Source organism: Piliocolobus tephrosceles, chromosome 10, assembly GCF_002776525.5.
Source record: "Piliocolobus tephrosceles isolate RC106 chromosome 10, ASM277652v3, whole genome shotgun sequence".
NCBI lineage: Eukaryota > Metazoa > Chordata > Mammalia > Primates > Cercopithecidae > Piliocolobus > Piliocolobus tephrosceles.
This window is the reverse complement of record NC_045443.1, coordinates 7,279,386-7,300,899: the sequence shown is the minus strand read 5'-3', so window position 1 is coordinate 7,300,899 and position 21,514 is coordinate 7,279,386. Positions and strand designations below refer to the sequence as shown.

The following is a 21,514-nucleotide window of genomic DNA, read 5'->3' as shown; positions in this document are numbered from 1 at the left end:
ATATGTCTCTAGCCACATATTGGAACCCTGCTATTAGTCTGACCCAGCCAGGGGTCTGTTAAGCACTTTCGTCCCTGAATTTTCAGTTTATTGGAGAACTCTGTTTCCTTAGGTCCTTCTCTATACTACCCCCAGAACCATTCTTCCTTCCCATTTCCCCATCTTGCAGTGAGTAATGGCCATGAAGTCCTGTTCCATTCGAGAACCAGCCAGGATTTTGTTGGCAGAGGTCCAGTACAGGAGCTGCTCCAGTCCACAAGCCTTTGGATATGAAAACACCTTAGACCCCCTTTCCCCCAAAATGCACATACACACACACAATATTTTATGCTTTTAGGGGCTCTTGAACCCCTTAATTCACCTGGGTCTGGGAGCCAAGCCTGCTGCTAAGAAAGCAGGAGCCACAGGCACCCCACCTAGCCAGAATGGGGTAGGCAGTGCCATCATGTTGGCCATATTTGTTCAGTCTGTCTTCGTCTTTTTGTGCCCTCCCCAGTTCTGCTGTCCAGTTTCACCAGCTTCCAGGTGCTCCATCTTCTCTCCCCTCATATGGACTAGAATAAGACTCCTCAGACACAACAGTACACTGATTCAGACTTTAATGGTGGTGCTCATTTCAGTGCCACAGAGGTGGTGGCAACCGTGGAACATGGCATGGGGAGTGAGAGGTTGCTCTGGTGCAGCTGGAGGAAGAACAGGGAACCTAGGGTTGGGGAGAGATGTATAGAGGAAAACTCCCCCAGGCACACAGCCTCCGCTCTGGACCAACGCAGGCTTCAGTGACTACACACAAAGGAACTGATGTCAAGGCCCTTTCTATGACCCTTCCCATTCTAGCAAGACCTCCTACCCCAGTCATCTTGGGATCTACAGCCACATGAAATACAGACACATCGTTCCCTCAAGTCAGGCCAGTTTTAGGCCATTGAGTTATGGGGAAATGATTAATGGGATGAATGAAAAGCAAATTAAATAAATAAATAAATAAATAAATAAATACACTAAAGCCTTATTAGCCAGGCATGATCACATGCCCAGCACTCCCCTCCACCCCAGCACTATGCACAGTTCATGGCTCATATGCAAAGTGGAAAACACAGGGCACAAGAGCAAAGCACAAGTGACACATGGTCCCTCTTTAACACCTCAGCACACCCACCCTGACACTCCCATCACAGATGCTGATCATTCTTCCACAGACCCCCTTTTATAATAATCCTCATTCACATTTCTAGTTTTTGAGGGAAGAGAGAAAGAGAAAGGAAGAAGTGGAAAGTGCAGAGCCCCAATGAGTAGGGCCCAGAAAGGAGGGTGAGCAGACACAGCAAGAGCTCAGGTAAGCCAAGGAGCAGCCGGAGCAGGTCAATCAGGGAAGTTCTGGAAACCCTGGGACTCAGGGGATCTCAGAGGGTGAACTATCACAGATCAGGACAGCAAGGTTCCAGGAGGATGAGACAGAGGTTCCACGTCTCCAGGCAAGCAGAGGAATCACAGCACGCTGGGATTACGGAAGTTATGTCCGGCAAATCGAGCTTCATCCCCCAGCTCTTCCTCAATCCTGAGAGACATGAACCACAAAGGAAGTGGTCAGGGATGCAGAAGGATCCTGCTTCTCTCTCTAGGGGGTCCCCCAGACTCCAACCACCCCCATACCACCTGCTTTTGTGTCCTGCCCCAAGGCTGAGCATTCCCTGGCTTTCCCATGTGATCTCTGGGATCTGTCAATCAGGCCATCAATAAACCCAGGAAGCAAAAACCAATATTATCTGGAAACGGACTTTTGTTATCCAGGCCCTGGGTGCTAGAGATGGTCCGGCAGGCAAATGGGGCCTTTAGCCCTCTGGGCCAGGGGCTCCCACCCCAGGGACCCTCACCTCATGAGCTGGTTGTACTTAGCCAGACGTTCAGAACGGCACGGGGCACCAGTCTTGATCTGAAACATTTCAAAGGATTTGCAGCTCAGTGGCTGCCCTCCCACCCATGAAAAGAAACTTCTGCTCTCCTGAAACTCCCCTGACACCCTCAAACACCTGGAAGGAGAGACCAGGTGGGTGAGCTAGAAATACCAGTCCCACAGAGGGTTATCTTCACTCACCAGGCTGCCTCACTCACCTGGCCTGTGCACAGCCCCACCACCAGGTCAGCAATGAATGTGTCCTCCGTTTCTCCTGAGCGATGACTCACCATGACCCCCCAGCCATTCTCCTGGGCCAGCTTGCACCTGTATCCACACACAGCACTGATTCTCCAGCCCTCACACTGGGCACTCTCTTCCCAGCCCCAACCTTGGTCTATGTCAGGAAACATCTAGGGGAAAGCTATCTGGGAGGGGAGCAGAGAATCAGGGGTGGAGGGGCAGAGGTGAGAGAACTGTGATGATGATTCCAGGTTCCCTGCTCTCTTTGGCATCCCTGGGTGAAATTAGGCTGCAGTACTTGCAAGAGGAGTCTTATAGAAACGAGGACCACACAGGAGAGGGCCCAAAGTCACTCACGCTTGGATGGCTTCAGTGACCGAGCCGATCTGGTTGACCTTGAGCAGCAGACAGTTGCAGGCCTTTTCTTCCACTGCCCGCTCAATACGTTTTGGGTTGGTCACTGTCAGGTCATCACCCACAATCTGGATCCCTACATTGGCTGTGAACTTGGACCAGGCAGCCCAGTCATCCTGGTCAAACGGGTCCTCAATGGAGACCACTGCAGAGAGAGCATGGGGGGTGGGGGGTGTTCATCTTCCTTGGGCCTCTACATCAGGCAGGAACATGCCCCTTTATTCCCTGAAATGGACAGGCCCTTGGTTAACTGCACCTGTTCATCCTTGCTAAGACAAATCCCCCCAGTGTAAGCCTGCCCTGATTCTTAACCTTTTTTTTTTTTTTTTTTTTTGAGACAGAGTCTCACTCTGTCATCCAGGCTGGAGTGCAGTGACACAATCTCAGCTCACTGCAACCTCCACCTCCCCAAATCAAGTGATCCTGCCACCTCAGCCTCCTGAGTAGCAGGGACTATAGGCATGTGGCACCACACTCAGCTAATTTTTAAATTTTTGTAGAGATGAGGTCTCACTGTATTGCCAAGCCGGTCTCAAACTCCTGGATTCAAGTGATCCTTCTGCTTCGGATTCCCAAAGTGATGAGATTACAGGCATGAGCCACCACGCCTGGCTCCTGATTCTTATTTCATAAAACCTTACATGGAGAGGCCAGGCATAGTGGCTTATGCCTGTAATCCCAGCACTTTGGGATACTGAGGTGAACGGATCATTTGAGGACAGGAGTTCTCTGGCCAACAGAGTGAAACTCTGTCTCTACTAAAAATACAAAAATTAGCCGGGCATAGTGGCACATGCCTGTAATCCCAGCTACTGGGGAGGCTGAGGCACAAGAATCACTTGAACCTGGGAGGCAGAGATCGCACCCCTGCATGCCAGCCTGGGCGACAGAGCAAGGCTCTGTCTCAAAAAAAAAAAAAAAAACAGCCGGGCGCATTGGCTCAAGCCTGTAATCCCAGCACTTTGGGAGGCCGAGACGGGTGGATCACAAGGTCAGGAGATCAAGACCATCCTGGCTAACACGGTGAAACCCCGTCTCAAAAATACAAAAAAAATTAGCTGGTCGCAGTGGCAGGCGCCTGTAGTCCCAGCTACACAGGAGGCTGAGGCAGGAGAATGGCATGAACCCGGGAGGCAGAGCTTGCAGTGAGTGGAGATCACACCACTGCACTCCAGCCTGGGCAAAAGAGCGAGACTCCATCTCAAAAACAAAACAAAACAAACAAACAAAAAAAACAGGCCAGGTGCACTGACTCACGCCTGTAATCCCAGCACTTTGGAAGGCCAAAGCAAGTGGATCACCTGAGGTTGGGAGTTTGAGACCCAACTGGCAAACATGACGAAACTACATCTTTACTAATCATACAAAAATTAGCCAGGCATGGTGGTGCGCACCTGTAATCCCAGCTACTTGGGAGGCTAAGAGAATCATGCAGTGAGCAGAGATCTCACTCCACTTCCATGGGCTGGGCATAGTGGCTCATGCCTGTTATCCCAGCACTTTGGGAGGCCAAGGCATGTGGATCACTTGAGCCCAGGAGGTCGAGACCAGCCATGAGCAACATGGCTAAACCCTGTCTCTACAAAAAAAAAAAAAAAAAGGCCGGGCGCGGTGGCTCAAGCCTGTAATCCCAGCACTTTGGGAGGCCGAGACGGGCAGATCACGAGGTCAGGAGATCGAGACCATCCTGGCTAACACGGCGAAACCCCGTATCTACTAAAAATACAAAAAACTAGCTGGGCAAGGTGGCGGGCGCCTGTAGTCCCAGCTACTCTGGAGGCTGAGGCAGGAGAATGGCGTAAACCCGGGAGGCGGAGCTTGCAGTGAGCTGAGATCCGGCCACTGTACTCCAGCCTGGGTGACAGAGCCAGACTCCGTCTCAAAAAAAAAAAAAGAAAAAGAAAAAGAAAAACAAAAATTAATTAAAAGCAAACCTGCTGGGTGTGGTGGCTCACGCCTGTAATCCCAGCACTTTGGGAGGCCAAGGCAGGAGGATCACCTGAGTCGGGAGTTGGAGACCAGCCTGACCAACATGGAGAGACCTCTGTCTCTACTAAAAATACAAAATTAGCCAGGCCTGGTGGCTCATGCCTGTAATCCCAGCTATTCGGGAGGCTGAGGCAGAAGAATCGCTTGAATCCAGGAGGTGGAGGTTGTGGTGAGCCGAGATGGCGCCATTGCACTCCAGTCTGGGCAAGAAGAGTGAAACCCCGTCTCAAAAAAACAAAAAACAACAAACAGGCCGGGCGCGGTGGCTCAAGCCTGTAATCCCAGCACTTTGGGAGGCTGAGACGGGCGGATCACGAGGTCAGGAGATCGAGACCATCCTGGCTAACACGGTGAAACCCCGTCTCTACTAAAAAATACAAAAAACTAGCCGGGCAAGGTGGTGGGCGCCTGTAGTCCCACCTACTCGGGAGGCTGAGGCAGGAGAATGGCGTGAACCTGGGAGATGGAGCTTGCGGTGAGCTGAGATCTGGCCACTGCACTCCAGCCTGGGCGATAGAGCAAGACTCCGTCTCAAAAAAAAAAAAAAAACAACAAACAAACAACAACAACAAAAATCCAAAAAACAAAAAAATCTTCCAGTAACAAGGGTTCACAACTAACTTTGCATTTTCCTGTTCTCACTCCCAGGCCTCATTGCTAATCCAAATCCTTAATTCTGCAATTATGTTTATTTTCTTTCGCTCTGTTTCAGGAAGATGGAGACCAACTGCCTCCTTCCTGGGGTAAAGGCCCTGGGCAGACTTGCAGAAGCTAATTCAGTCCCCTTCAGCCTTCTTTCTACTCACACATCAGTCCCAGCTCCATTCAGCATCCACAATTTCATCAATCAAAGATACTGAAACGTTCTAGTTCTCTGCTAGATCCAGTCAGCCTCTCACCATCCCTGGTTCCTTCCAGAGCCTTCCCCCTGACCCCAGTAATTTTCAGAACCCATGACTTTAATCAGGATCTGAGGCAGATAGAACAGATTAGTCACAGGTACCTGCACTTTTACACTACATACAAAGCCCAGTCTTTGCAGGTGGCTCCTGCACCCTCTCCCTGGTTCTCAGGTTCTTCTTAGGACACCTCCACTTGGTGCCTGAGTCAGCACCCCATAAGGTCCAGAGTTGCTGGGACACTGCCGCCCCCACACCTCCCCCTCACACCGCTTCCTCTCACCAGGATAGTCCCTGACAAAGTCCTGGTAGAGCGTCCCCAGCTGGTCCCCAGTGATGTATCGGGAAGGATCAGCGGGAGACTTGAAGTCCAAGTCATATTTGCCATCACGATGGAACTCTGAGGCAGCAACATCCATGCCAATGACGATCTTTTCTGTATAGCCAGCCTTGTCGATGGCTTCCTTCACCAGCTCCAAGGCTGGGGACAGAATACAGTGAGATTATAGTACAAGCAAGAGGGATGGGCGAGGAGGAGGGAAAGAAAAGACATTCAGGGCAGAGGTGGAGGGCTGTTCCTGAGGGAAGTGTGGTGGGGCTGCTATTGGAGTTATCCCCGGGTCTGGGAGGAGAGGCCATCTCCTAGGAACACAGAGGAGTGGAGTTCTGCTAATAGTACTTATTATCTTTTCATTGGCAGCACGTCACCTAAGCATTTCGTATATATTTCGTTTAAACCTCACACTACTATGAGCTAGATTCTGTTATTATTTCCAGAGAGAAGTAAGAAAGATCACCTGCAGTAACTTCACAAGTCAGGGTTCAAATACATCCAGGTAATTTGGCCCCAGAATCTTAACTCTTAACCACTACCTATATTGTTTCCATTCCCCATACAGTTTCTCCTAAGGCACAGAAAAATTAGGGATTCTAGAGGCCTAGGAGGTTGGGATGGGGACAGGACAGAGTTTGAACGGATGGGATGAATCCAACAGGTCACCCAGACCATCTCCCAGTATTCCCAAGGGCTCCAGTGACAACTTTTTTATTTTATTTTATTTTTGAGACGGAGTCTCGCTCTGTTACCCAGGCTGGAGTGCAGTGGCACAATCTCGGCTCACCACAACCTCCACCTCCCAGGTACAAGCCATCCTCCTGCCTCAGCCCCGCTAGTAGCTGTGATTACAGGCACGCGCCACCATGTCCAGCTAATTTTTGTATTTTTAGTAGAGATGGGGTTTCACCATGTTGGTCAGGCTGGTCTCAAACTCCTGACCTCAAGTGATCCACCCGCCTCAGCCTCCCAAAGTACTGGGATTACAGGCATGAGCCACCGCGCATGGCTCTCCAGTGACAACTTAACAGATGCTAACACATCCGGCTAGGTAGGTAAAAGACTGGCCCCCTCAGTCTGCATGTGAATTTGGCAGGCCCTCTGCAATCCACTCTAAGAACTGGTACCTTTTGGAGTTTGCAGAGTCTGAGGACCCTCCATACCTACTGAGGACTTGGTGAAGTGTGTGGCCCTTTCTGATGTCCTGCAGTAGGGTAAGACTTAGAGCTGGCGGTGGGGCTCTTGGCCTCACCTTCACTGTTCTCCAGGATATTGGGGGCAAAGCCACCTTCATCCCCCACATTGGTGGCATCCTTGCCATATTTGTCCTTGATGACTCCCTTGAGTGTATGGTAGACCTCTGCACCCAGTCGCATGGCATCCCGAAAGCTCTCAGCTCCCACTGGGAGGATCATGAACTCCTGCATGGCCAGCTTGTTCCCAGCATGAGAGCCACCATTGATCACGTTGAAGGCCTGGGAAGCCACAGAAAGACAGAAGGGTCAAAGAGGCCCTCCCTGCCCGCCCCAGGAGTCTTACCTCAAGATCCCAAACTTCCCCCAGCTTCCCGGACTAAGTCTCACGTCCCCATCCTTCCTCTTTACCTCCCCCAATTCACTTTCCTCCCATCATTCCTCGTGAGTTGCATGCCCCCTCCCCCACCCGCCCCTGGGAGAGTCACAGGCACGGCTCAGCGCTCACCGGCACAGGCAAGATGAGGTCTGAGTTCCCGGCCAGCTGAGCAATGTGGCGATATAGGGGCAGTTCCCGCTCAGCTGCCCCTGCCTTACACACGGCCAGAGACACACCCAGGATGGCATTGGCCCCAAACTTGGCTGGAAGATTATAGAGGAAGGTGCTGAGCACAATATCCCCTTCTCCTTCTAGCTCCTGCCTCCATCTGTAGTCTCCAAAAGGAGCCAGTAAAGGAGATCCCCTCCTCCCTCCCTGCCCTGCCCCAGCAACACCTCATCCATGCTCTCCTGAAAGCAGCAGGGAGAGGGATGGGTGGGGAGGAGGAGACTGGAAGCAGCAGAGAGCCGCACCTTTCTAAATATCCCCGAGACCACAGACTCTCTCAGGCCAACCCCTCCTATATATGCTACGAAGAAGGTCTTCCTTCTGCCTAATGTCGGCCCCTCCCTCTGCAGCTGAACTCATCTCCCCTTGCTCTGGCTTTGGGAGGAGGAGGCCCTGACAGTCATTCCTGAGGAAGCCATTACAGCACTGGCCCTTCAGCTCTCTCTGTGCTCCACGCCTCCCACCCTGATGCTTCCCCACTTTCTCCCAGCCCCGGCTCACATTTGTTCTCAGTCCCATCCAACTCCAGCATCAGGTTGTCCAGTTTCTCTTGCTCCACCACAGAGAGACCCTGAGGGCAGAGCCTCCATCACCCGGGGCCAGGCTGGAGGCTGAGCCCTAAGGCAGAGGGTCCCCTCGTTCACACCCAAGCTCACATTTGGCCAGGGCCCAACCAGGTCCCTGTGACAGGGGCCTGCCTGGATTAGGGGACCTGAAACCCCATGGGACCAGGGGCAGTAAGGAATCTGTTCCCCACCCTTCCCCCTTGTGACCGTGATTCCTAAAAGTGGGCATTCTTTCTCCCTTCCTCCTGCCCTGCTCCAGGATTCCTTCCAGAACTCTGGCCCTGCTATCCCCAGCAAAGAGCGGGCCTCACTGAGCTGATGAGGACTGGCGCGATGGTGGAGTTGATGTGGTCCACTGCCTTCAGGACACCTGGGGAAAGGAAGAGGCTGGACTGGGTCAGGCCAGGAGGGGCCGGAAGGGACAATGGGAGGAGGGGAAGGCATGCTAAAGGAGGACTGGGGACTGGTGTGAGGTAGGGGCATAAGGCTGAGGTTGGGGAGAGTCTGGAAAAGAGAAAGGACCTCACCTTTGCCTAAGTAACGCTGTTTGTCTCCATCTCTGAGCTCCAGGGCTTCATAGATGCCGGTAGAGGCTCCACTGGGCACTGCAGCCCTGAAAAGACCTAAAGGAGGAACGTGGAATGAGAGGGAGTGAAGAGAACACAGGGGCCAGGGAGTCCTTCAGCCTTCTGGCTCTAAACTGCCTGCCTACCACATCTAGCTCTCGCTCCACACTGCTCCCTAACATCTCCCCCACCCCCCGCCACACACACTGAGGGAGATGCACAAGAAGTGGCCTCCTCATCCGCCCATCTCAGGCCCCACATGCACAAGTGGGAGCCCGCAAAAAGGAAATTGCTCGCAGCACACGTCTGCACACATGCAGGTGCACAGGAAGACACACGGAGGCAGGGCATGCCTCATACACTCAACTCAAACACAGACCCACCTACCCTGGCTCCCTGGACAAGGAGGATCCAACCTTCACAACCCAGGCTTGTGAGCCTGGCCCAGCACCCCATCCCCCTGGATATCAAAAAAGGCTTCCCAACCCCTGGCCAAACCCAGCCTGGCGGTGGAAAAGCTAGGGCTGTAGGAAGGCCCATGCCACACCCATTACCTTTGGCAGTATAGAGATCCACCTCCACTGTGGGGTTCCCGCGGGAGTCCAGGATCTCACGGGCCCAGATCTTCTCTATGGACATGATGGCTGGGATCTCCTCGGGTGGAAGGGAAGGAAGGAGAAAGATAAGAGGCTTAGAGGGGTGGAGCCTGAGATCAATGGGCGGGGCAGGAGGCTGGGAGGGATGGGAAAGAGGTTACTGCAGTGGGGTTGGGGGTGGGTAGGGAGGTGCTGGCTGCAGTCTAGGGCTGTAGAAGGGATTCCCCCTCCCCCTGGGAAGAGGAGAAGGTCAATGCAGTGAGGAAGGGGAGGTCACTGCAGTGGGGGGCGGGGTACGATCAAATGATGAGATGGGAGAACACTGCAGTGAGGAGGGGAGGGGCACGACAGTGGTTCCCGCGCCTCTTTGCAGCTTGGCCAGCCGGTGGGGTTCCCCCAGATCTTCTCAGAGCGGAATGGCTGCCAGGCTTGCATTTCTCCTGGGAGCCACGAAGAGGATGGGTTGCCTGGGCCTCTCTTCCAGAGCCCCCATCCCTCCCCAACTTAACCCCCCAGCTGCCTGAACTCTGCCCCTTCCCCAAGGTCCCACTCTCTCCCAAATGTGTCTCCCTTCTCTTCCCGCGAAAGGCGCACGCAGTAGAGGTGTCGGGGGAGAGGGTCCTGAGAAAGGCCCTGCAGTCCCTGGGGGTTGCAGCGGGAAGTGAAGAGGATAAGAGCCGGTGGGGAGTGGAGACCAGCTGGGCCTGTCCTCCTCCCTGCGCCCCGACAAATCCCCACTTCTTCCATCCCTCCCCCGTGCAGCTGAGGGGAGGAAGCGCGAACGGAGAGGGGCGCCGTGGGGAAGAGCAGAAAAGAGGGGAGTCCAAGGGAAGTCTGGCGGGGGGGAGCGGTGAGGAAGGGTGAGAGAAGACATTTCCCCAAATGCAAACCAAAAGGGACGCGCCAGGATAAAAATGCACCTCCCGGAGAGACTCCCAACTTAGAAACAAATGGACAGAACCGTAGGTGAGGGTGAGCACCGGGAGAGAGGTAGGCAAGGGTGGAGAGGCGCAGTTGGAGACAGGCGAGGAGAGGGCCAGAAAGCTAGGGCAGCGGGCGGGGAAGGCCAGGGAGGGAGGGCGCCCTGGGTGCGGGCGGCCGAGCAGGTGCGTAGCTGCACCGGGCCAGAGATGCGGAGAGGTGCGCAGCGGAACCGGCTAAAGGGGGCAGGGGCGCCGCGGCGAGGGGAGGGGGCCGCAGGGCCTCGGGGCCTGGCGGGGGCTTCACCTCTGGACTGCAGACTCAGCCAGTGGTAGTGGCAGTGGCGGTGGCGACGGCGGCGCGGAGAGAGCGGGAGTGGCAGCGGCGGCGGCGGCTGCAGCTCCCGGGCGGCGGGCGGAGGAGGCGCCTATAGGGCCGAGCGGGCGCATGTGACCCGGAGCCCCCGATGAGTCAGGAGCTGCCGGCGGAGGCGCACGTACTAGCGCGGGTGGGGGACCGACGCGGGTGGAGTGGGGGAGGGGGGAGGATGGGGGAAGGGTGGGGGCACCCACGACCTGGCCCCCCCCCGCGCACACAAGTGCTCATACCCACGGCCCAACCCACTCGAAAGTAACAGGCAGAGCCGCACCCCTGTAGCCCAGGTACGAAGGCCCACACTGCCAGTGAAGCTCAAGACAGCCTCAATGTCTCACAAACCCGGTCAGACACAGGAGCATCACGCTGTCTCTTTATTGGAAATCCGAACACCCCAGCCGCCTCCGCAAGTCTCTCCAACCACTCCTACCAGCACCCCGCGGCCCACGCGGGCTTGGCTCCCACCCACACCTGCCCGAGGACGGCCCCCGGCCTAGGCTCCGGGCAGCGCTTAGGCCTAGGCACCCCACTCTGCACCCCACACTGCCCAGAGGACCCGCACAGAGCGGATCCTGGGCCTCAGGTTGTGATGAATTTCCAGCTTTGGGGCAAAAAGAGGCATCCTCTCTCCTCACCCTAGGGGGTATGAATGTGGTGCCCCTCCCCCCCGCCCCGCCCGGAGTCTGATCAGGTCTGAAGGCCAGCGTTTTTGATCTCCTGGAGGTAGAAAACAGAAGTAAATAGGGACCGGGTGCTGTGCCTCACGCCTGTAATCCCAGCACTTTGGGAGGCTGAGGGGGACACATCACGAGGTCAGGAGATCGAGACCATCCTAGCTAACGTGGTGAAACCCCGTTTCTACTAAAAATACAAAAATTAGCCAGGCCTGGTGGCATGCGCCTGTGGTCCCAGCTACTCGGGAAGCTGAGGCAGGAGAATTGCTTGAACCCGGGAGACGGAGGTTGCAGTGAGCCCAGATCATCATGCCATTGTACTCCAGCCTGAAGACTGAGTGAGAACCCAAGTAAATAAATAAAGCCTCCGCCCTATCTAAAGTGCCTGGCGGCCATCCTCATCTCTTCAGTCTCCTTCTGCCTCACTCTGCCCTCTTTTCTTCCCCCACCTCTACCTCCTGTTATTTTTAGCTCAGATTTTTTTGTGCAGGATCTTCCTCTCCTGCTTCTCTCCTAGGTCCAGCTGCATACACCACCAACCTTCCCCTGCAGCCCCTACCATGCACCCACACCTGTCCTTTCCTAGCGGACTTCACTCTGTGTCAGGTATGGCTGCCCCAACCCCACCAACTCCTCTGCCGGCCACCCCAATTCTTTTCACTTACTCTTCTGGCCTCCTAAGCCTTTCTCAGCTGGTCCCAGGCCCCACAGGTCCCTTTTCCTCTCCTTGACTCCTAACCCTGCTCTAAGGGTTCTGCTTGTCTGATGCTTTCCTCCCCCACCTCCTTCTGCAGCAGCTTCCCCTCTTGCCTCTTTCCCTACCTGCCCAGCCCTTGGCCTCCTCCCACTGCCTCCCTGCAGGCTTCCTTACTATCTTTAGAGGCTGGAACTGCTGCTAGATCAATGACTGTTCCGGTTCCAGGTCACGCTCGGGCTCAGGCTGCTGCTCCTTCTCCTTGTCTTCCTTCAGACTCTGTCGAATCTCATCAGCCTCAGCCCGTTCCTCCTCCTCATAGAATTCCTTGTCCAGGCGTTCGAGGTATGGCATCTGCACCAGGGCCTCCTGGCGGTAGTTGGTTTCCTCCGTGCATGGGTTATCGAGCAGCACCAAGGCTCGCAGCTTGGGCAGGTCTCGAAGCTTGGCCAGCTCCCCCAGGTTGGCCACCACGTTGCCCCTGCCAGTGTGGTCAGGAGGGGTTCATGCAGGAATAACGGGCTTTGGTTGCCAGTTGTTAGGAATGGGGCCTCTGGGGGACTCTGCTACTGGGTTCCCGTTTCCCTAGAAACACTGAGGACTGGCCTGCCAAGCCTTGCCAGATTTACTGCAGAGGTGCTGTGCAACCCCACTCTGGTCCTGCTTCTGCTCTTCAAGGAATCCCTAAGTGCCATATTCTACTCTGTCACGTGTTCATGTGTTCTTTTGTTGCAGCAAAGCTAGGCCACAACCCTGTCTTGTAGCTGGGGAGGAGAGGGCAAATTTTCCTCACAAGGAGACACTTTTTCTGTGATCACACCTAAACAGAAGGTAGAAGGTAGGACCCAGCCTGGGCAACATAGTGAGACCCCATCTCTACAACAAATAAAAATAAAAAAATTCGGTGGGTGTGGTGGCACACACCTGTAGTCTCTGCTACTTGGCTGAGGAGGAGGGATCGCTTGACCCCAGGAGTTTGAGGTTACAGTGAGCCGAGATCGAGCCACTGCACTCTACCTTGTAGGACCTAGGTCAGTGGACAAGGAACTGGGGTCTAAGCTGGAGTTTAGGGTGGTGGGTGCTCTGTTGGTGCTCCCCACAAAGGGAACCTAGGGCTACAGATGGGTTAGAGCCTCCCAACCTGGAGAATAAACTTCATCTCCCAATGTGCCTCATTATATGATACTCTGTATTTATTTTTTTATTTTTATTGAGATAGGGTCTCACTATGTCACCCTGGTTGGGGGTGCAATGGCATGATCATAGCTCACTGCAGCCTTGAACTCCTGGGCTCAAGCGATCCTCTCACCTTAGCTTCCCAAGTAGCTCCAGGCACGTGCCACCACACCTGGCTAATTTTTAAATTTTTTGTAGAGACTGGGTCTCACTATGTTGCCCAGGCTGGTCTTGAATGCCTGGCCTCAAGCAGTCCTCTTGCCTTGGCCCCCGCAAAGTGCTGGGATTACGGGCATGAGCCACTGTGCCTGGCCTTTTATTTATTTTCACGTTCTGGCTTTAAGCCTTTATGAAATCATATTTAAGTGTTTCAGCCTGATCTCATGGTCATGCTGAGCCTCATGCAGTGTTTCTCACCAGGAGGGCTACAGGCACTTTGTACTGGACTCTGCCTTGCATTGTTGGATGCTTAGCATCTCTGGCCCCAGAGGCACCTCCCAATCATTGAAACACCCTCACCCCCCTCCACACACACATCCGACTTACTCTCAAAACATCCCCATTTAATAACCACTCAGGAAGGGCCCATCACGCCTGTCTAGATCATTAACAGGAAGATGGCACATATACACACCCCATCAGATCTGTGTGGCAGAGTTTACAAATAACAGATTGCCCAGGGGGTCAGGATGAGAGTTGGGGCTTCCAGATGCAACCACCTCTCCCTACTTGGAGATGCTCTTTCCATTGCCAGCTCAAGAATCTGGTCTTGTTGACTAAGGAAAGAGGCAGTTTCCTTACATGTTTACTTAAAGACACACACATAAAGTCCTCCATCCGACAAGAGTAGCTGATCTTCAGTGCCTTTCTACCAAAAGATTTTCTTACAAATGTCCTTCTCTCCTCAAATCTGAGCACGTCTTGTGTTTTATATCAGTAAAAAGGTCATCCCTTACAGGTGCAGCTCAGGAGAAGAGAGGCAGGAAATGGGAAGGTGAATTGGGACTACGGAAATGGAGAAGGGCAGTGGAAACTTATATAGGATAGGGCGAGGAAAAAAGAGTTGGAGCCAGACTGTGAGCCCCTTAGGAACAGGAATCACCTCTGATTCCTTTATTTCTTTTAGAGACAGCTCACTCTGTCACCCAGGCTGGAGTGCAGTGGCACAATCATGGCTCACTGCAACCTTGAACTCCTGGGCTCAAGTGATCCTCCTACCTCAGCCTCCTAAGTAGCTGAAATCACAGGTGTGCACCACCAGGCTCAGTTAATTTTTATTTTTAATTTAATATTTTAATTTTTATTTAATATTTTTTGTTTTGTTTTTGAGGCAGGGTCTGGCTCTGTCACCTACTCTGGAGTGCAGTAGCTTGATCTCAGCTCACTGCAAACTCCACCTCTAGACTCCAGCGATCCTCCCGCCTAAGCCTCCTGAGTAGCTGGGATGACAGGTGCTTGTCACCATGCCTGGCTAATTTTTGTATTTTTGGGAGAAACGGGATTTTGCCATGTTGCCCAGACTGCTCTCAAACTCCTAGGCTCCAACGATCTGCCCGCTTCAGCTTCCCAAAGTGCTACAAATACAGGTGTGAGCCACCATGCCCAGCCATTATTTTTACTTCTGTAGAAACATGGTCTTACTATGTTGCCCAGGCTGGTCCTGAACTCCTAGCCTCAAGTGATCCTCCCTCCTAAAGTGTTGGGAGTACAGGCATGAACCACCATGCCCAGCCTCTGATTCCTTTAAATGTCCCCCAAAACACAGCACAAGGCCTGGCACATAGCACATTCTCAATAACTGTGGATTGAATGAATACAAATTCAGGGGTCACAAGCTATAAGGGACTTAGTGTTGCCACTCAGTGCAGAAGAAAGTAAGGAAAGCCGGGGTGAGGATCAGGGAGGAGGATGAGGTGAGTCTCCAGCTGTAGGCTAGGACTGGGGAATTGGGCCAGGGAGGAACACAGACTCAAAAGCTGCACCTGGTCAGGGGTAGGGACAAGGTGGGGCTTGGAGGGGGTGCATACCTCAGGTTGAGGTACTGCAATGATTTCATTTCCCTGGAGAAGCCACTCAGAGTGTCAATCTGGTTGTCTCGAAGATGCAAGGTGGTGAGATTGCTCAGGTCCTCCAAGCCTTCCACCTTCTTCAGCATGTTTTGGGCCTAGACCCCCAGGGCACAGTGGATTGATTGAGAGGGAGCAGGAACAGGGAAGAAAGAGAAGTCAAAATGAGATAAAGCAAAAGAGGAAATCCAAGACGTCGAGAGCGAGGAGTGGAAGAAGGGAGTGGGGATGAGTAGAGATCAGTATAGAAAGTAAAGAAGTTCAGAAGCTGGCATCCCAGAGAAAGGTCAGCAGTAACCCACTACCACTCACCCCCAAAGCCACTTGGGATGGAGGAGATGCTTCAACCCACTCCCCACGCGGCCCAGGAGCCCCCGTGCCACCACTGAGGATTGCCATCAGCACCATCCCAGAATAACGAAGCTTAAGAGTCTAAAAGACTAAATATTTCGGTGGCTTCCTGTGGTGTTATTATATATAATGATTTTCATCCACAGTCCCTAGCTTATAACTCCCGTAATAGCCCTTGTTGCAGTCTTTTGTTATAAAGTTGGGTGTGCTGGGTCTCAGGGGCAGGTCTCAGGAACCTTGTCCTGCTGTCTTTTCACCAGCCCCAAGGGAAGGCTCTAATCTTTCCCTGTTTTTCCCTCTTTCTGGTTGTGGTTTTTTTTTTTTTTTTTGAGACGGAGTCTCGCTCTGTTGCCCAGGCTGGAGTGCAGTGGTGCCATCTCGGCTCACTGCAAGTTCTACCTCCCGGGTTCACGCCTCTCTCCTGCCTCAGCCCCATGAGTAGCTGGGACTATAGGTGCCCGCCACCACACCTGGCTAATTTTTTTTGTATTTTTAGTAGAGACGGGGTTTCACCATGTTAGCCAGGATGATCTCGATCTCCTGACCTCATGATCTGCCTGCCTCAGCCTCCCAAAGTGCTGGGATTACAGGCATGAGTCACTGTGCCCGGCCTTTTTTTTTTTTTTTTTTTTTTGAGGGGGTGTTGCTCTGTCTCCCAGGCTGGATTGCAGTGGTGTCATTTCAGCTCACTGCAAACTCTGCCTCCTGGGTTCAAGAGATTCTGCTGCCTCAGCCTCCCGAGTAGCTGGGATTACAGGCACATGTCAGCATGTCTGGCTAATTTTTGTATTTTTAGTAGAGACAGGGTTTCACTATGTTGGCCAGGCTGGTTTTGAACTCCTGACCTTGTGATCCGCCCGCCTCAGACTCCCAAAGTGCTGGGATTACAGACGTGAGCCACCGTGCCCTGCCTGATTGTGGTTCTTAAGACCCTCTCCAGAGAGAGCCTCCCCAATTCCCTGGGGGAGGAAACACTAATATCAGGAAGCTTCCATGGAAACCCAAGAGGACTGGGTCCAGAGAGCTTCTGGGTAGCTGAACCCATGAAAGCTTTTGGAGGGTGATGCACCCAGGAAGGACATGGAACACTGCACCCATTTTCCCATACTTCGCCCTATGCATCTTCATCTGTGTCCTTTGCCCTTACAATAAACTGAAAAAAAGTCACTCCAGAAAATTAATTAAATCCAAAGAAGAGGTCATGGGAACCAGCTTCATGTTGAAGCTGATGTGTCAGAAGTTCCGGAGGTTTGGACTTGCAACTGGTGTCTGCGGACGGTGTGGGGGTCACTCTTGAGAACTGAGCCCTCAATCTGTGGGATCTGATGCTATCCCCAGGTAGATAGTGTCGGAATGGAATTAGAGATCACCCAGCTGGTGTCTGCTACTTGGTGTATGGGGAGAAAGCCCACACCTTGGGCCCTGGAAGTCTTAGGTTGATGATTGCTGTGGTGGTTAGTGCAAGAGCTGAAGAAAAACCCAATCTGAGAGGAGAGTTTTCCTAAAACATTTCCACAGCCTGATGTTTGTACCTCAATTCTGGTCCATTTTGCTGCTACCTATATCAAAGTAAATTATCTCTGTATTCTCCACACATTACATATTATCAGCCCTGCTAGGTGGCTCTGTATCTCCACAGTATCTGGCACCAACTATGGGCTTGATAATAATACCAGTTGTTATCATAATGATGAAGTTAGTAGCTGAGCCTACTAGAAAACAGGCATCCTGAGCCCCCAGGACAGTGCCCTCTTCCCTGCACCACCCTGTGACCCAGTGAGTTACCAGGTAGAGGTTCTTCAGCTTAGGAAGATTGATCCCCAGGGTGCTTTCCAGCTGATTCCCCCGAAGCTCCACTGTGTGCAGGCTGATCAGCTTCTGGGGGTCCAGACCTGTCACCATGTGGATTTTGTTCCCTGGGGAGGAGGGTTTCAAGAGCTCAAAGGGCCACTCCAAATGTTCAGCATTAGAGCCGAATTTGGGGAGCCTCTAAATCACCCTACCCTGGACATTCGCAAAGCAGGGTAGTAGTGAGGAAGGACAGCTCCAGACTTTATACCGCCAGAGCCCCGGGGCAAGTGGTGTGGTGGTCCAAGGTCCTAATGGACATATCCACCTAAGCCTTTCAAGAGTGAACGAAGCAGCTGACATGTCTAATTCCCTCTCCTTCTTCAACTCTTTGCTCAAATGTCATCTTCTCAGTGATGGCTGTCCTAACCAATCCATTTGACATTGCCACCTATGTCCCCCATTCCTCTTACTCTGATCTATTTTTTCCAAGGCACTTGTCTCCTTTTAACATGCTACATGAATTTACATATTGTGTTTGTTGTTACTTGCACATCTCTCCCAACTAGAAATATAACCTATATGAGAATAGGGACATTTCTTGTCTTATTCGCTCCTATATGGTTAACATGTAGAACTGTCATAATGAATCATATTGCATATCTGAATGAATGAATGCAGACTGCCATGTGCCACAGCCAAGGACCACACTGCCCACTTCTGTTGGCCTCAGGCCAGGAGGGAAAGAATCTTGTGTAGCCCATCGGAAGACCCACGTTGGCCAGGCGCAGTGGCTCAAGCCTGTAATCCATCCCAGCACTTTGGGAGGCCGAGACGGGCGGATCACGAGGTCAGGAGATCGAGACCATCCTGGCTAACGAGGTGAAACCCCGTCTCTACTAAAAAATACAAAAAAACTAGCCGGGCGAGGTGGCGGGCACCTGTAGTCCCAGCTGCTCGGGAGGCTGAGGCAGGAGAATGGCGTAAACCCGGGAGGCAGAGCTTGCAGTGAGCTGAGATCCGGCCACTGCACTCCAGCCTGGGCCACAGAGTAAGACTACGTCTCAAAAAAAAAAAAAAGAAAAAGAAAAACACCCACCTTTGAGATTCAGTGTTTCAAGACGAGGATGAGAGATGCCTTCAGTGTCAGTAATCTGGTTATAAGCAAAACTAGCAATCTGCAGGTAGGGCAGTGCATTCAGCTGGGCACTTCGCAGCTGATTGCCATCAGCCTTGAGCCAGAGCAGGTGGGTGAGGTAGTTGAGTGGCGACAGGTCTGTCAGGTGGTTCTCAGAAACATCCACATAGCGCAGATGGATGTAGGAGCGCAGCAAATAGATGTCTGTCAGGTCCCTAGGAGATGGAAGAGGGAGAAGGAACCAGGTTTAGGGTTAAGAACCCAGCGAGGACTAGCAGAGTTGCTAAAGCAGAAGGCTTATAATGGGGAGAAGAATGGGAAACAGATAGTAGGCGAGAAGAAGGGTAAGAGAAGGTAGGTGGGTTCTTAACAGCGGGCAGAAAGACCTGTGTCTGTGAAGGACAGAGAACCCATACTCTGAAAGACAAATGAGGGAATCCAGCAGGAATCCCCCCATATACTCTCAGTCTTCAATTCCCCAGGTCAGCTTTGATAGAAGTCTCAGAGCTCCTGAAAAGTAAATTTTGTCCTTCCCTTTCCACTAGGCATGAGAAGGGTCAAACTCTCAGCCAGAACACCCAGGAATGACAGTGGGAAAGGAGATAGGGGCCCTACAATCTCACAGTCCTCATCTGGTCCCCCCACAACGCACCTCTCTTTAACCTCCAGCTTGACATAAGCATGAGCCAGCCCACTGCCTGTCTTGCAGAGCAGAGAAAGCCCTTCCTTCATCATGTCCTCCGTGAGGGGCGTGGGCAGCCACTGCAGGTGGAAGTGGAGTAAGGCGTCCCTCCCCTGCCCAACCCCACCCCTCAGCCCTAGGAGCCCTCCTTGTCCAGGCTCTCACTTCCTCAGGGAACTCTTCCCCCTCTTTTCTGTAGTCCTCCCCCTCCTCTGTCTCCTTCTCGTCCTCTTCTTTCTCAAAATCATCTTGGTCTGGCTCAAAGTCTTCTAGATCATCTTCATCTGACATCTTTCTTCCCTCCTGAAGGCTCTGAAGTCAGATAAGCTCAGTCCTCCTCCTGAGAAAGAAGGTCTCCTCAGCTTCTGCCAGCCTTCAGCTCCCTCATCATCATTGACACGTGCCACTCCCATCACCCCCATCACTTCTGACCCACCAACTCTAGGCTTCTTTCCTCATCCCTGTGAACATCTCATTTTGACTCTCAACCCCCACTTCACACTTTCCACTGAGGACCCCCTCCCTTCAGGATGGCACCCACACCCCCAGGCCTTTCCTGTCCTTCACAGTGGCTCCAGCTCTCCTCCAGCAACCCAGTGTCCCTATTTCCTGGGCTTCCCTCTCCCCCATTCTTCCCACCACCCCCTTAAGCCATGCTCTCCACTCTTCCCTACCAAGTCCTCCTCCTCCTCCTCTCCTCTTAGCTCCCATTGCGCCATCCCTAATCCCTGCTCCATTCATTTCTTCTACTTTTCCCTCCCCACTGGACCAATTTCCTTGGGCCCTCTGGTACACCAGCCTAAAGCGCAGTCTCCAGCCCTCCCACTCAATTCCCCTTAGCAAAGGGGCTCAGACCCTGTTTCTGCTCAATCAGAAGCAGTTCTGGAGAGGCCCTTGGTCCCAAGAGGGAAGGACTGTTTAGCAAGCGGACGAGGGGACGGAGGGTTGTGTACTGCTGTTATGGCAACGGGGGCGGGGCACTTGGCTACTGAAACTCGCCACCGTTGAGCGCAGAGCGGCGACTACCTGATGCGCAAATCAGCCGGGGAGGGGATTGATCAGTAGTTGCCTGGTTACCAGGCCACTTTCCCAGTCCCGGGAACCCGGATGAGGCGCGGAAAGGGCGTCGGGCCGCTAATTGGTTGAGGACCAAAAAAAATGGCCAGGGCTGAGAAGAGAGAAGAGAGAAGAGAGAGGGCGGGGCTAGTCATTACGTCACCCAAGACCTTAAAGGGACCCCGGACATCTTCAATGCAAAAGTATTGTGAATTCAGGAAAAACTCATCCTTCGAAGCAAAAAGGGCGGGGCTGCGAGGAAAAGCAAGAAACACCAAGATAAGGGGTCTTTTCCCCTTCCCCCTATAGTTTCTGCTCATTAGTTATTTTCAGGTAGACCTTTGGAAGGCGGCTTGGTAGAGCGGAAGGAGCCCAGACACAGGTATCGTAAGAACTGGGTTGGAGTCTTGGCAGATCTGCATTTACTAGCTAAACGTACCCAAGACGCTTTCTTATCTGTAGATCAGCTTAACTATATCAACTGGCAGGGATCCAGTATGAGCTATCCTGGACTGGTTTGATGCAAACCTTTTAGTGGGTGGAAGGCAGAAAATTCAACATCTGCCCACTAAAATACTCCTGATCCAACGTTGTTATATCAATAATCAACGGGAACTGGCATAGCCAAACCCAGGCACTCAGGCCTGTCTGACGTGTTGAAGAAGTTGAAAAAGATGTTGAGGCCGGGCGCGGTGGCTCACGCCTGTAATCCCAGCTCTCAGGGAGGCAGAGGCGGGAGGATAGCTTGAGCCCAGGAGTTCGAGACCTGCCTGGGTAATACAGCGAGATCCCGTTCTCCACAAACAAGAAAAAAAAAAAAAAACAAAAAAAAAAAAAAGATGTTGAGATGCAATAAATATTTCTGAAGAGTTTGTGTGAGACATTATGTCAAACGTCTTTACAACTGATATTTAATCTCTGCAACAGTCCTGTAAGACAGACATTTGAAAGAAGAGGATACTGAGGCTCAGGGAGGTTAAGATGACACAATTCCTGCCCGGGTAAAGGGGGATGTTACCAACCTTATTGTGGAATCTAATGTAAATGAAACAATCGGGTAACCAGGTAAGATGGCATGTGATTCATTGTTAAATTGTGCCTACAGACTTTATATAACATCAAAGTGGTCTGATGGAAGATGTGGTGGGCAAGAAATCAGGAAGTATTATATTACCTCCTGCCCAGGCCAGCTTGGAGGAATGTAGTTAATAGGCAAATCTGTTTACTTAGTGTCATGGAACCAGTAGGGACTTTAAAGTCAGAGACACCAGCTTCAAAACCCATCTCTACCA

The 21,514-nt window shown here is 52.5% G+C and overlaps 2 protein-coding genes across 6 annotated transcripts; both read right to left on the bottom strand.

Moving 5' to 3' along the window:
- Positions 1 to 582: 582 nt before the first annotated feature.
- On the bottom strand, positions 583 to 10,761 carry ENO2 (enolase 2). Of its 2 annotated transcripts, none has more exons than XM_023232407.1 (12): positions 10,529 to 10,761; positions 9,260 to 9,356; positions 8,667 to 8,762; positions 8,451 to 8,509; positions 8,075 to 8,144; positions 7,475 to 7,608; positions 7,026 to 7,248; positions 5,723 to 5,920; positions 2,495 to 2,696; positions 2,113 to 2,221; positions 1,875 to 1,933; positions 583 to 1,558 (listed from the first exon to the last, which is right to left on the bottom strand). In XM_023232407.1, exons 2-12 carry the CDS (start codon positions 9,342 to 9,344, stop codon positions 1,489 to 1,491), a joined length of 1,305 nt encoding a protein of 434 aa, XP_023088175.1. In that variant the 5' UTR covers positions 9,345 to 9,356; positions 10,529 to 10,761; the 3' UTR covers positions 583 to 1,488. The 2 variants fall into 2 exon arrangements, with proteins under 2 accessions (XP_023088175.1, XP_023088176.1); XM_023232408.3 differs by having other exon boundaries at positions 9,260 to 9,741; positions 10,529 to 10,662.
- A 195-nt stretch (positions 10,762 to 10,956) lies between these two features.
- On the bottom strand, positions 10,957 to 20,371 carry LRRC23 (leucine rich repeat containing 23). 4 transcript variants are annotated; one of them, XM_023232411.2, is made up of 8 exons: positions 20,193 to 20,371; positions 19,332 to 19,506; positions 19,137 to 19,246; positions 18,446 to 18,699; positions 17,344 to 17,474; positions 15,169 to 15,305; positions 12,143 to 12,446; positions 10,957 to 11,314 (listed from the first exon to the last, which is right to left on the bottom strand). In XM_023232411.2, the coding sequence occupies exons 2-7, from the start codon at positions 19,455 to 19,457 to the stop codon at positions 12,167 to 12,169; spliced, it is 1,038 nt and encodes a 345-aa protein (XP_023088179.1). In that variant the 5' UTR covers positions 19,458 to 19,506; positions 20,193 to 20,371; the 3' UTR covers positions 10,957 to 11,314; positions 12,143 to 12,166. The 4 variants fall into 4 exon arrangements, with proteins under 4 accessions (XP_023088179.1, XP_023088178.1, XP_023088180.1 ...); XM_023232412.2 differs by having other exon boundaries at positions 10,958 to 11,314; positions 20,022 to 20,275; XM_023232410.2 differs by lacking the exon at positions 12,143 to 12,446 and having other exon boundaries at positions 20,193 to 20,291.
- Between the last annotated feature and the right edge of the window lie 1,143 nt (positions 20,372 to 21,514).

What these genes read in the sequence shown, in the direction of transcription:
- ENO2 (XM_023232407.1), bottom strand. Translation starts at nt 9,344, where the DNA reads ATGTCCATAGAGAAGATCTGGGCCCGTGAGATCCTGGACTCCCGCGGG. An exon ending in TATCCTGGAGAACAGTGAAG is followed by an intron (nt 5,921 to 7,025) that starts GTGAGGCCAAGA and finishes TTCTGTCCCCAG; the next exon opens with CCTTGGAGCTGGTGAAGGAA. An exon ending in CTTTGTCAGGGACTATCCTG is followed by an intron (nt 2,697 to 5,722) that starts GTGAGAGGAAGC and finishes CTCTCTCTGCAG; the next exon opens with TGGTCTCCATTGAGGACCCG.
- LRRC23 (XM_023232410.2), bottom strand. Translation starts at nt 19,457, where the DNA reads ATGTCAGATGAAGATGATCTAGAAGACTTTGAGCCAGACCAAGATGAT. An exon ending in GGGAAGAGTTCCCTGAGGAA is followed by an intron (nt 19,247 to 19,331) that starts GTGAGAGCCTGG and finishes TTCCACCTGCAG; the next exon opens with TGGCTGCCCACGCCCCTCAC. An exon ending in AGCTGAAGAACCTCTACCTG is followed by an intron (nt 15,306 to 17,343) that starts GTAACTCACTGG and finishes CTGGGGGTCTAG; the next exon opens with GCCCAAAACATGCTGAAGAA.